This window comes from Chrysemys picta, chromosome 20 (assembly GCF_011386835.1).
Source record: "Chrysemys picta bellii isolate R12L10 chromosome 20, ASM1138683v2, whole genome shotgun sequence".
Lineage (NCBI taxonomy): Eukaryota > Metazoa > Chordata > Testudines > Emydidae > Chrysemys > Chrysemys picta.
In genome coordinates, this window is record NC_088810.1 from 13,679,320 (window position 1) to 13,693,625 (window position 14,306).

Here is a 14,306-nt window from a genome sequence, read left to right on the forward strand (position 1 = left end):
GTTTGTGCCAGGCAAGTGCAGCCTAAAGGGTGCAGGGGCCGGAAGTAGGGTTGCCAACGTTGTATTTAAAAAATAAGGGACGGTTTTCTTAGCACCCCCGCCCCACCTCTCTTCCCGATATTATTAGTATTAATACTAAGCAGTACTCACCTACATTCGCCAAAGGTATTTCTTGCTGCTTTTTGCAGTGCTCAGCAACTCCTGATCTTGTTGTACACAGATTTAAAAATAAGGGACGTCCCTTGTAATAAGGGACTGTTGGCAGCCTGGAAGGCACTACCTAGTTTGCATAAAAAGGAGAGATGGTTGCTGGCCTTATCGGTAGAAAGAGAACCTACAGGACCCAACATGCACTGCTCCATCTTGAGCTGCAGGATTATGACTACACAATTCAGTGTGGAGCATTGCATGCTGGGAACTGTAGAGTGTAGGCCGCTCTGCCAAAGGGGAGGTGAAGTGTTCTCAGGCCCCATTCCAGAGCTGGCAGGCTGCCTGCCACTACCACTGACCCTGCCTCTGCCACAATGGCTTTAATGGCATCCAAACTGCCAGGGGCTTTGCAGCAGGTGCCCCGTGGTCAGTGCCTCCCTTAGCTGACAGGCTGAGCAGGCTCAGGTGTGAGGAGTGGGGTGGGGAGCAGTAGGGGGTGCTGTCCCCTCTGAGTCAGCACCGACCCCGGGGTGCTGTAGTGAGGAAGCAGAGGCCCTGACCACCTGGGGTCATTGGGGCCCCAGAGTTTTTATCCCAAGAGCTGGCTGGGAGCCATGCTGACCCACACGCATCCCAGCTTGTCTTGGCTGCTTCCTATCACAGATCCTCAGTCTGTTGGCGGAAACCCTTCGAGGGGCCAGGCTCCCAAGGGTCTCACTGGTCCTTCAGGGTCACCACCTGAAACTGACCCTCCGGGCTCCAGCACTCCTGCTTCACACTGTGAGCTCTGCTCGGCATGTCGACTGAGCCAGACTCCTGGGAGAGACTTGTCCACTCTGCAGGGATTAATGCACCTCACCCAGCAATCCCAGTGATGCTCACACACCATCTCCAAAACAGCCGGGTTTATCAGTCAGCTGGAACACAACAGCGAGAGGCCGTAGGTCAGCACAGAGACAAGAAGCCCTTCTGGTCAGTCCAGAGCCCAGCCACGCTGTAGTGAAGCCCATGTTCAGGCTGTCTCTGTCTCTGTCTGACCTCCCCAGTCAGTTTCCAGGTCAGAGAGCTCCCAGCTTCCTCCAGGAGCCAGCACTTATCCCCTCACCTCACACTTTCCAGTCATTTGTTCTCCAGTTGGGCTCTTTGCTCAGCTTCCCTGCTGGTCTCCTTGTTGATCTGGGTCGGTTTCAGCCATTTCCTTAACAGATTCTTCATTCCACCCAGACTGAGTTGTCTTAGCCTGCCCTGAGAGCAAATGTAGTCCTCCCCCCCCCACCCCACTGGGTAGCCATGCCAAATATAGGGGAAACTGAGGCACACACAGGGGTCATACAAATAATTCCCATTTTGTCACACTTCCATTCTGCCTCCCATTCTAACCCACACTGTAGATTCAGTTGGATACAGGAGTCTTCTTCATTTCTTGTCCTGAGCTGCTGTGTCATCTTGCTGTTAAACAGCCACGATGTTCTGTCCCAGAGGTAGCTGTGTTTTTGTGCTGGGCAACATAACACTTCTGTACAGGACAGAATATCACCAGGGAAGGGGAGGTGAAATGCTGGCCCCATCTCGCAGCACCGTGCTGGGGTTGGCACTGTGAGCCTAGGGAAGGCAAGAGATTCAGGAGCTGAATTCTCTTGGGATGTTGAAATGGCCTGTACAGCTCATAAATCCGACCCCTGGTCTGCTGCTAGGCTGGGGGTGCCTGAGGACATCCTTCCCTGCACTCCCGCCTGTACTGCCTTGTGCCTTCAAAGGTGAGCAATGGGACGCTGAGGATCACCAGCGTGGAGCGGGCCAGCACTGGCATCTACACGTGCCATGCCTCCAGTAAGGAAGGCTCTGTCACCCACACCACCCGGCTGCTGGTTCAAGGTAAGGGGGGAGCTATCTCTGGGGCTCCTGATTGATCAGGGGCAATCTCTATAGTCAGTGAGGTCCTGTCATCTGGGCACCTCTTACCTTCCACTGCAGAGACCAGCCTGTCAGAGCAGGAGCTGGGTACGTGTGCATGTGTTTACACACCCGGACATACGCACATGCAGTGAGATGTGGGAGTCTGCTAGCAGAACGTGGCCTCTCTCTGCACACACTTGACCCAAAGAAGGATCTTGCCGGGGTAGTCCTCCCCCTTGCCCCTCCCCCTCAGGCCCTGTTAGCCCCCCACATCCCCCGCAGCCAGACCCTGCTTACTCCCCTCTCCGAGTCTCTGCAGAGGAATTGAAGCCTCTCTGGGAATCTGTTCCCCATGTCCCATTGGTCCAGTCAGCGCTTCCCCTCCCTGTCAGAACGAGCTGGCGCCCCCTTCTGCCCAGAACCTCACTCTGTGCCCTGTGTGTGCCAGGGCCACCGGTCATCGTGGTGCCACCACAGAACATCACGGTCAACATCACCCAGGATGCCTTCCTGGCATGCCAAGCCGAGGCCTACCCTGGCAACCTCACCTACAGCTGGTTCCAGGGCAGCAGCAACGTCTATCACCTCAGGTACACAGCGCCGGGAGCCAAGGGGGTGGCACGGGGGCAGCGGGCAGGGGCAGAACGGCCTCTTGTGGGGATGGGCAGGAGCTGCGGCAGGGAGCTGGAGACTCCACGTCCACATACACATCCATACCTGCGCACTCACTGACATGCACACACCCATTGCGCTCACATCGCCACACGCACACTCACTGCACTCTCACACTGTCACACAAGCACACACCTCATAGATGTTAAGGTCAGAAGGGACCAACATGCTCATCTATACTATACATTGCAGGCCACCACTGCTTAATTTGTAATGAAAGAGTTCCTGGGGCCCAAGCAATTTTTTCACATTCATAACTGATACAGCAAGCCCAGAGGTGCCGGGGCTAGGAACTGCCAAGGCCCAGAGGCGCCGGGGCTCTGAACTGCTTGGCACAAATTAAGTACTGCAGGCCACAGAACCTCGCCCACCCACTTCTGCAATAGGCCCATAACCTCTGGCTGAGTTACTGACGTTCTCAAATCATGGTTTAAAGGCTTCAAGTTACAAAGAATCCACCATTTACACTAGTTTAAACCTGCAAGTGACCCCTGTCCCACGCTGCAGAGGAAGGTGAACCCCCCCCAGGGTTTCTGCTAATCTGATGGCGGTGGGGATTCCTTTCCGACCCTGAGTGTGTGGGCAAGACCCAGCAGCCAGACTCCTTGGAAAGAATTCTCTGTAGTAACTCAGAGCCCTCCCCATCAAGTGCCCCATCTCTGGCTATTGGAGAGATCTGCTGCTAGCAGTTGCAGATGGGCTACATGCCATTGTAGGTAGTCCCATCACACTATCCCCTCCAGAAACTTATCAAGCTCAGGCTTGAAGCCAATTAGGTTTTTTGTCCCCACTGCTCCCCTTGGGAGGCTGTTCCAGAACTTCACTCCTCTGATGGTTCGAAACCTTTGTCTAATTTCTAGCCTAAACTTGATGCCCCACACACACATCCACACACCTGTGCACTCACACACTGCCCCCCACACACACACCCATGCACTCACTGACCCACACCTGTGCACTCACACACTGCCCCGCCCTACACACATCCATGCACTCACTGACCCACACCTGTGCACTCACGCACTGCCCCCCCCACACACACATCCACTGGCTCACCGACACACACCTGTGCACTCACGCACTGCCCCCCCCACACACACTCACTGACCCACACCTGTGCACTCACACACTGCCCACACACACACACTCACTGACCCACACCTGTGCACTCACACACTGCCCCCCACACACACATCCACTGGCTCACCGCCACACACCTGTGCACTCACACACTGCCCCCCCCATCCATTGGCACACCGCCACACAACTGTGCATTCACACACTGCCCCATGCACTCACTGACCCACACCTGTGCATTCACATACTGCCCCCCCACACAGACACATCCATTCGCTCACTGCCACACACCTGGGCATTCACACACTGGCCCCCCACACACACATCCATGCACTCACTGACCCACACCTGAACTCCCCTCAGATACGCACACTTTGGCACATGCACGCACTCACCATACACAAACACACACGCACTGATTCATAGAGAAGTGTATACACCATGAGATATACACCTGTACACACACATAGACACTGACACACAAACACAACACAGAGGCGGAGGCATTGCTGCACGTGCACACACAGAATATTGTGGAGATGTATGCATGCAAGCACACAGTGATACACTCAGATGTGCACACACACCTGAAGAGACGTGCGCACACAGGTATATAGTTGCTGACACACATGACGACATCAGATACACACCAAGAGATGCAAGCGTGCACACAGTCCTACAGCAAGGGAGATGCTCAGAGCTCCTAAGTACACGGATACATGGAAGAGTGTTACGTACACACGGATACCAGCCCATGCACTGCTGTGTGGCAAGGCTGATGCACACAAGCAGAATGGTGCTGGCACTGGTGACAGGAGCGGTGGCCCCAGCTGAGCCCCCGTGATGTGCTGGTGGGAGTGTGGGGGGATTCCCTGTTAGGCCTGGTGGTGCGGAAAAGGGGACTCCAATCCTCTGGTGGCCTGACAGCTCAGACCCGGGTGGTGATGTACGGCCTGTGATGCTGACAGCGCTGGCAGCACATGGAGCCCAGGGCTGGAGTAGAGTAGGGGGAGGAGATCGGGCCAGGGACCCCCCCCCCGCAGCACCATTCAGATCATATACACCTGGCCAAGGGCTTGCGCGGTGAGTGCTGAGGGGGTGATTTGATTGGCTGGTGGCAGGAGGGTAAAGTGGTGCTTCTGGAGTCATAGGAGTCAGCGGGACAGTCAGCAGTGACGAGAGTGTGGACAGGGCTGTGGTGATGGCAGCTGTAATGAAGCTATGGTGGCCATGGCAGAGCTGTGGGGAGAGTGGTCGGGTCCCAGTGGCGGGGCCATGACCTGGCCTGCCCCAGTGGCCATGGCTGGACTGTGGGGGTTTGGCTGGACAGTGGTGTGGCCGTGGTGGCAGTAGCCGGGCCCCAGTGTCAGGGCTGTGGAGGCAATGACTGGGTGCTAGTGGCAGGATTGTGGGGGCAGTAGCCGGACCCCAGTGTCAGGGCTGTGGAGGCAATGACTGGGTGGCAGGACCGTGGGGGCAGCGGGCAGGGCCCTGGGAGCTGGTCTTGGGGGTGCTGCTGAGCCGATGCGAGTGCTGGTTGTGATGTGTTGGGATCAAGTCGCTGTGGATGCGCCGTGAGCCCTGCAGTGGGGGCTGCCAGCAGTTTGGGTGCTGGCTCTTTGGGGCAGCTCCTGCTGGGCTCCTGACTCTGCCCCCCTCCCTCCCTCCCTTCCTTCCAGCCACCTCCAGTCTCGTGTTCGTGTCCTGGTGGACGGGAGCCTTTTGCTCCAGAAAACAAACCCAGACGACGCTGGCAAATACACCTGTGTTCCCAGCAATGGGCTGCGGAAACCACCCTCTGCCTCGGCTTTCCTCACAGTGCTGTGTAAGGTCCCACTGCCCCTGCCCTCCCTGTCCTATGTAAGGGCCACCCCTGCCCCACTCCGCCCTCTCTCAGGGACCCTGCCGTACCCAGACATCCTGGCTCCTGAGCTGAGCCCTGGTGGCCCCACTTGTTTGACGGGGGCAGGGAAATACTTCTGGCCTGTGACCTCCCCCTTTGTGGCCTGGAGCCTGGGAGAAAAGGGCCCATCCCCTGCTGTGGGCCTCAGCCGGCCTCCCCATCCACCTGCCTCCCACCTGGCCCAGGTCTCTGAGCTGAGGAGCCCATGTGGCCATGGCCCAGATGCACCCAGGGGAGCAGCGCTGAATTGCCAGGAGCTGGGCTTCCTCCGCGGGCAGATCCAGGGTGTCCCTAGCTTTCCAGAGGCTCTGCCATGGACAAGCCCATCACATAGAGACGACACTGCCTCTGGTGCTGCTTGTCCCAGCCCCGCGGGCTGGCAGCATATTGTGCATATGGCTGCCACACCCCACTCCCCAGCCCCTTCGCTGCGGAGCTCACCCAGGCCTTGACTACATCCTGCCCGTTGGTACCTTGCAGATCCAGCCCAGGTGACCACCATGCCACCGGAGACCCTCTTGCCCATGGGGATGCAGGGCATGATCCAGTGCCCCACCAAGGCCAACCCACCTCTTCTCTCCATCAGCTGGACCAAGGACGGGCATCCCCTGGAGCTTGATAAGGTACCGACTATGCCAGGCCTCCCTGGAAACTCAGCCTCTGCCACACACCCGCTGGCAGGGGGCCGCATTCTGACCTGTCTCTCCCTCTGCAGTTCCCTGGCTGGTCCATGGCACCCGATGGCTCCATTGTCATCACCACGGGGAACGACGACGCCTTGGGGCTTTACACCTGCACCCCCTACAACAGCTACGGCACGGCGGGTGCCTCAGCACCCACCCACGTCTTGCTCAAGGTGAGAGGGGGGCAGCCTGCCCTCCACATTGGCTGAGTAGGGGCATGGCTGGGGCTGGGGAGCCCTTCTCTGGTGCCCTCACACAAACATGCACCCGGATGGATTAATTTTGGTGTAACAAGTGGGCCCAGAGAGTCAAGGTGTGAACGTGGCTCTGTCATTTTACAACACTAAACATTCAAACGTGGTCGGGGCTTTTGAGTGCAGAGATCTCGGCCTGCTTATGGCAAATTCCCAGGAATATTTTTAACCATGTATTACAGATACATAAGAAAATAAAAAAGAGTTACTTAATATTTCACATTTCAAATTATTAAGATTTTCATTTGTACCCTTCCCATTTAGCTGTAGAGAATTTTTACCTGGAAAAACATCTTTGTTTGACATTAAAGATGGTGATAACTGTCCTTGGGGGAAGGAAAAGAAGTTAGCTGAGATGGGCTGGAGCTGTTGCTGCTGCTCTTAAAATCCGATCCTTCTTCCTTTAAGACAAAACACGACAAGCGCACAAGAGGGGAGAGAAAAGACTAGCTTCTGTCTCTGGTGCTGACTCTCACTTGCAACCTCACTGCTGGAGAAACACAGGCCTAGCCCATCGTCTGATCAGCTACTCCAAGCCCTGGCAAACTTGTACAAAGCCATTGCTTTTAGATACCTCTCTGGTCATGGGCTTACAGCAGTGTTGCAAAAAATGCCGTTGTCTTGGTCGACTGAACCAGACTCTTGTTAGAAGGTGAAAGAGAGAGTGAGGGCTTATCTATATGAACACTTAGGTTTTCCAAGTCGTTGCCCCTATGGGTGCTCCATGTGAGGATATCCTGCCCATAAATTCTCGATCAGAGGTTTTTCTGCTAGTAGTGCCTGGTGCACCCTCTTCCCCGAGAAAGGGACCCTAGAAGGCAGCAGATGTTTGACCCGATAGCCCTGGCGAGACTACCCATGGGGTCTAGCACCTTTCCCTTATGCCCCTCCACAGGGGGCTTTCTGGAAACCTGGGCTTCTTTTGGGGATCAAGTCTACAGGGTACCCTCATGTGCAAGAGATCCTATCAGAGTCTCTTCCACCAACAACAGGGAGCCTCCTTACTCAAGAGGAGCCATCAGTGCATTAAGAGTTGAGAATTGATGGAGAGGTGCCATCATCCTTTTTCTCCCCAGATAAGGCAACTGTGCCCCCACTGCCATCCAATGTGGATGACTTCAGGGCCTTTCCAGGCTTGATGAAATGCATAGCAGAGGCTTTGCAGAATCCCTTGGAGGAAATCCAGGAACAGCAGGACTCCCTGGGTGGACATCACACACGCCTCTACCCAGGGCAAGGTAGCCTTACTTATTAATTAAGTCCTCCTCTTGCCAGCCCACACAGCGTGGCAAGACTTTAGCCAGCATCCCATCCACCTGTAAGAGGGTCGATAAAATGTATTGTGTCCGGCCAAGGGTCCAGAGTACTTGTTTACTTAGCCCACGCCCAACTACCTGGTCATCAGTGCTGCCAACAAAAGGAGTAGGCAACATTGTTTCAAGGCAACAATATCTGACAAGGAACTCAAGTGTCTGGACCTTCTAGGACATAAGAGCTACAGTTCCAAGGCGCTTGCTTCGAAGCCCTGATGGCAAATGTGACTTTACCAACTAGAGTAAATTTTCAAAACTATATTGAATTTTTGCCTTAGGACAAGACAGGGCTGTTTCGTGCTCTTATTACAAAGGGCCAGACAATAGCCAAAGCCCTCCTGCAGCCTCCCTGGATATGGCTCTGTTTAATGGCTACTGCCATAGTCGTGTGTTGGGCTCCTGGCTACAATCCTCCAGCTTGCCCAGGGAAATGCAAAACACTGTGGAGGATTTGCCCTTTGAAGGGCCTCAGCTCTTCAGTGGCACTACGCATGGCTCTCTTCGCTCATTCAAGGATTCCAGGGTGACGTTGCGTGCTCTTGGTATCTATGCTCCAGCTACAAAGAGAAAATACAGCAAGTCTCAGACAGCACAACGCTGCCCCAGAGAACCGCTGAGCTACCTGGAAAGAGGATTAGGCCATACAAGAAAGGCCCATCCTCCACTGTCACCTCCCAGGTGGCTGCCTCATCCAAGCAACCATTTTGACTCCTGGTTGAGGCCCACAAACCCTCCCTATTGGATCTTCAGCTACATCACTCCATTCACTCACCCTTTGGAGACCATCTTGCCCATGTCTTCCCTTCTGCCCAAAGCCCTGGCTGGGATGATTTAGTTGGGGTTGGTCCTACTTTGAGCAGGGGGTTGGACTAAATGACCTCCTGAGGTCTCTTCCAACCCTAATCTTCTATGATTCTTGGGAGCATATCACCTCAGACAAATGAGTACTGGCAGTAATCTTGACTGGCTATTCCATCCAGGTCAGCTCCATTCCCCCTCCCTGTTCATATTCAGGGACCCCTCTCAGGAGAGGCTCCTTAAACCAGGAGGTAGAATCCCTCCTGCTTCCAGGGGTGGTCAAATCCATTCCTTCAGACTTCATCAGTAAGGGTTTCTTCTCCTGGTACTTCCTGGGCCCAAAGAAAAAAGGAGGGTGGAGACTGAGTGCAGACCTTCCATCTCTAAACACTTTGATTCACATGCAGCACTTGCAGATGGCCACCCTAGTGGCATTCTTTCTGTTGTTAGATCTTCGTCACCCTTGACTTCCAGGATGCCTATTTCCATGTAGCCATATACCCAGCCACATGGTGTTTCCTTAGGTTGGTAGTGGGCACTGACCATCACCAGTACCGTGCCATGCCTTCTGGCCTGTCAGCTGCCCTGAGGGTCCTGACAAAAGTCCCCTCCATCATCACAGCCCACCTTTGGCATCTGGGAACAGTAACTTTTCTGTGTCTGGACGACTAGCTCTCCAAGGGCCATCCTTCCGTTGAAGGTCAGTCCGCCACCAAGAGGGACCTAGCTCTGTTCCACTCCTTAAGCCTTCGCTTCAACGTAGAGAAATCAACCCTGTGCAACATATAGACTTTATCGGGGCTGCCCTGGACTCTGGCAGTTAAAACCTACCTGCCTGTGGATAGGTTCACCTCAATGTCTCACCTGATCTCTGCATGACAGCAGAGCCCACAAACCGTGGTGTGGGCTTGTCTTTAGCTCCTGGGATGCATGGCAGCCTGCGCTTTCATAACCCCCCATGCAAGCCTGGCTTAGGACAGCCTACACTCCCCGCAAGCACAAGCTGTCCAGGGAGGCATCAGTCCCTTGGATGGCACCTGACTCCCTCAGTTGGTGGAAGGACCCTCAAAGAGTCTGCGTGGGAACCCCCCTCACATCCACCTTCCACATGTCATCCCCACGGACACCTCCCTTCTAGGCTGGGGCGCTCACCTACAGAATCATACAGCGCAAGGCAGATGGACTCCTTGAGAGTTGTCACTACACATCAATGTCCTCAAACTTCGAGCCGTCCATGATGCCTGCCTTTGCTTCCTCCTCATGTAGGGCCAGTCAGTCGAAGTGAGGTTGGACAACCACCAGGAGGCCACGTACTATATAAACTCCCAAGGAGAAGCAAAATGCCAATTCTTAGGCGAAGGGTCACTGAGACTATGGAACTGGTGCATACTCTAGTACACAGATATTGCCGTGATCTATCTGCCAGGATCACAGAACACCATCGCGCATTCGCTGAGCAGAATTTTCCATCAAGACAATGAGGGGGAGCTGACCGATGTATTCGTTGAAGAGATCTGCTTTACCTGGGTTCTTCAACAGATAGACCTCTTTGCCACAGCTTCTAACTCAAAATATCGCTACCTATTCTCGGGGGGGGACAGGGGGGACGGGAGGGGGACATGGTCATGACTCCCTGGGAGATGCACTCCTTGCCTCTTGGCCCCAGGGTCTATTATATGCCTTCCATCGAACTCCACTGATCCACAAAGCCCTGCTTAAATTGAAACAAGAGAAAGCAGCGCTCATTTTTATGGCTCGGGTGTGTCTGAGACAGGTGGTTCCCGACCATGATCCATCTGGCAAAATATCTGCCTCTGCAGCATCCTCTAATGACAGACCTCCTGACCCAGGAGTTGGGCTCCATAACCCACCCTAACCTATCATCCTTGCACCTCAAGGCCTGACTTCGCAGTGGTTCTCGGGCCTAGAACAGGAATGTTCTCCTGAAGTTCAGTCAGTTTTACTGAACAGCAGGAAACTAACCACACGAAGGACTCACCTGCGGAAGTTGAAGCGCTTCCAGATCTGATGCACCCACCACTCTATATCCCCTGCTGATTTTTCCCTTGGCATTCATCCTCACTAGCCGACTAAGTCTGAAATCTCTGGGACTGTCCCTGCGCTCTGTCAGGGTTCATTTAGCTGCCATCACAGTATTCCATTTGCCAATCAAGGGTTTGTCGGTCTTCACACATCCTATGACAGCAAGATTCCTTAATGGCCTCCTTAAATTGTTTCCTCCAGTACAGGACCCTACCCTACCCTGCAACCTCAATTTAGTGCTTAACGCATTAAGAGGACCTCTCTTTGAGCTCGTGGCAACCTACTCGCTACTCCATCTATCCTTCACTTTGTCCTTGTGAAAGTCCCCTCAGCCAGAAGGGTAGGGGAACCAGCTGATCTGCTGTAGACAGTGCTTTATCTGGACAACATTATGCTGTGTCCTACCCTCACTTCCTCCCTAAAATGTCATCAGCGTTCCACATCAATCAGGACGTTCAGCTGTTGGTGTTTTATCCCAAGTCCCACTCACCCAGAGAATAGACCCACTCCATACACTGGGGGTAAGATGAGCCTTGGCTTTCTATCTTCACGGAAATAAGCCCTTCAGGGTTTCCCCCGGACTTTTTATTTCTTCTGAGAGCACGGGGCTCACTCAGTCTCCTCAGACTATGTCAGTGGGTATCAGCCTGTATTTTGGCAAGCTACAAGTCCTCTTGGATGCATCCCCTCTGCTCACTCCACCAGGGCTCAATCCATTTTGTTGCCCTCCTTAGGAAGTTACCCATCAAGGACATTTTCAAGGCAACCATGTGGTCCTCTGGTCACACATTTTCACAGCCTTACTCCACAGCCTTTGGTGAAGCTGTTCTACACTCTGTACCAGATCTACCCCTTCCACATTAAGGTACAGTTCTGGAGTCTCCACGCATGAAGCACTCAGAGGGACAGTAACTCTGTGCTAGGTAAGTAACCACAGTTCCTGGAGATGTTTTATCCCGATGGGTGCTCCAGTACTGGCTCTCCTCTTGCCTTGACTTGAAAGTTTTACCAAGTTCTGAGGCTGAGAAGGGACTGTGGTGGTGTGGGTCCACCCCTCCCTATATGCACTTGTACTGGAGCATGAGTGGCGTAGCATGCAGGGGAGAAGCTCTGGGCACTGCTAGCAGAAAAATCGAGTGCATGTGCACACACATCCTCACTTGGAGCAGCCATGGGGACAAAACATCTCGAACTGTGGTTGCTGTCAAGGTAAGTAGCCTGTCTTTTGTGGCAAGCTGGGGTGTAAGTCTGTCCTGCACTAGCCTGCAGGACACTAACTGGCTGTGTGGTCCCTGCTGCAGTGCACTAGAAGTTCCCTAGTGCACGTGGATCTACCCTGCTTTGAAACAGAAGTAGAGTAAAGCACACTAGGGAATCTTTAGTGCATGGCACCACGGTCCACATGGACACTTAATGCAGGGTAGAAGTATATGCCAGCCAGCCATGCATGACCTATGTGTTTGTATAGACAAGTCCTGAGAGATAGGAAAGTGAAGAAGTAAGGGGTGGAAGGGAAAGGGAGGGGGCGACAGCCAAAGGACTTGGAGCTGCCATGGTCAGGATTCAGGTAGAGGGGGTGATGCCCTTGCTCTGGCCTGCTCTAGTGAGGACATCTCAAGGTTAGAACAGTGAAGGCCCAGTGGAGTCACAGCAACTCCCAGGCTCCCCGGAGACAGCGGGAGTGGCAGCCAGCCTTGCTCCTGTTGATCCATCTCCCAGCCAGCTGCTAATTTCATTTGAAGGACCTCAAGAGGGGGTTGGGTGGAATAGCTCATCCCCTCCTAATCCCCAACACACCCATTCTGGTGCATTGATTTTTGGTCCCACGCTCCTCTTGTTTACCTCCAGCAGGAGGCCTTTTTACTTGTACTAATCCAGCCTGTCTGTCTCCCTCTTGTACCTTTCCCCATCAGCACCCATGGTTACAGGTGACTGGGCCATTCTGTAACCTTGGATTAAGCTCACAATATGGGCAGGCCTGCTATTATACCAATAAAAACTAGCAAGATCTTATTAAAGGGGACAAGATAAAGATACCACATTTATTATTATAACAATTTGATTTATGACCAATAACTAATATTTTAATCCTAATACACACACATTATACCTAATACCTATAAACACACACACACACACATTTACACACACACACATCCATCAGATGTTCTGCAGCTGCTGCATAGTTACCAGTCCTGCTTGAGTCTGTGGCTTGAGTTTGCAGCTTGGGTTCGTAGCTTGTGGCGGCTAACTGGCCAGGAAAGCCGGGCACAAGGACGAGCTGGGTCTCTGTTGGGCATGCACCGATGCCCTTCCATGTTGGCAGCAGAATGTTACCCTCCTCCAAAGTTTTCCATCTCACCCATCCTTTTTTGTAGGCTTTAGTTTTAATCCAGAGTCTATAGGTCTTGCTGTGTCACACTGCCTCTGGGTTTGGTGATTGATCAGCCATCAACTGCAGACGTGACTTTCAGCCTGGGACCGGGCTTTGATTTTTTTTTTTTATTGTACCTTTTTTTTTTAGGGTGGATTCTTCTTACTTTGTTAGGGCTCTTGTCTGCATCTTCAGCCGTTGGTGTTTGAACTCTATTTAATCAGGACAGACTGGGGCTGGAGGTTGATTCCATCATCCATACATACCTCATTCACACATCTAAACTAAACTAATAAGATTACAGCAGGGTTTGCAAAAATGAAGGTTGCAGCAAGCCCTTACAAAATGGAGTAAGCGTTTTAAAATGGGGTTTGAATTACAATATGGCAAACAGTGAACAGAAGTTACAATATAGACAAGTGTAATAAATGGTGAACAGAAGTTACAATACTGAAACAGTGTAAGTTTTAGTGATTTAAGCAGGAATTGGATTGATAGTGAAATTTACAAAGGCAGATGACTGAACAGCTATGGCTCTTAACAAGCATCTTAACTGTTAATTAGCCAGTTATTGGGGTAACCGGTTTTATGAATGAATATTGTTTCATTCATAAAACTTTACTTATGAAGTTACATTAATAAAGTAAACAATTAAAAACAATTTCATTCATCAATTCTACACTGCCAGGCCCCAGTTATTACAGTACCCACCCCATCTATGCACCCCACAAAGCAAGCTGGGTAGCAATGCTCAGGCTGGTCTCTTTCCTGCCCTGAGTGCCACTGTGCAGGGCCCTCTGTCTGCTCTGCTCCCTGGACCTGTCGGATCTCTCGCCCATGAGTCCAGGCCAGTGCCACCTCCCGCCTGAGCTGCTGAGCCCTGACCCCTTTGTCTGTCTGTCTCGCTCCCCCTGCCCCCAGAGTGGGGTGCTGAGCTACCCGTGTATCTATTCCAGGACCCTCCCGTGTTCACCCTGCGCCCCAAGGAGGAGTACTTCCAGGAAGTGGGCCGCGAGCTGGTGATCCCATGCGCCGCCCAAGGAGACCCCCCGCCCACAGTCACATGGGCAAAGGTAGGGGGGCTGCAGCTCTGGGTTCAGATGGGGGGAGGGACTGGGGAGCCTGGGTTCCCCATGGCTCAGG

The 14,306-nt window shown here is 53.1% G+C and overlaps 1 protein-coding gene across 1 annotated transcript in view; it reads left to right on the forward strand.

Annotated features, from left to right (window-relative positions):
• Positions 1-14,306, forward strand: part of IGSF9 (immunoglobulin superfamily member 9) — a 53,858-nt gene that overhangs the window by 22,536 nt on the left and 17,016 nt on the right. The window contains exons 6-11 of the mRNA XM_065573843.1: positions 1,908-2,025; positions 2,495-2,636; positions 5,475-5,620; positions 6,179-6,321; positions 6,414-6,554; positions 14,120-14,236. Coding sequence (XP_065429915.1) covers positions 1,908-2,025; positions 2,495-2,636; positions 5,475-5,620; positions 6,179-6,321; positions 6,414-6,554; positions 14,120-14,236 — 807 coding nt within the window. The remainder of the gene's footprint in view (positions 1-1,907; positions 2,026-2,494; positions 2,637-5,474; positions 5,621-6,178; positions 6,322-6,413; positions 6,555-14,119; positions 14,237-14,306) is intronic.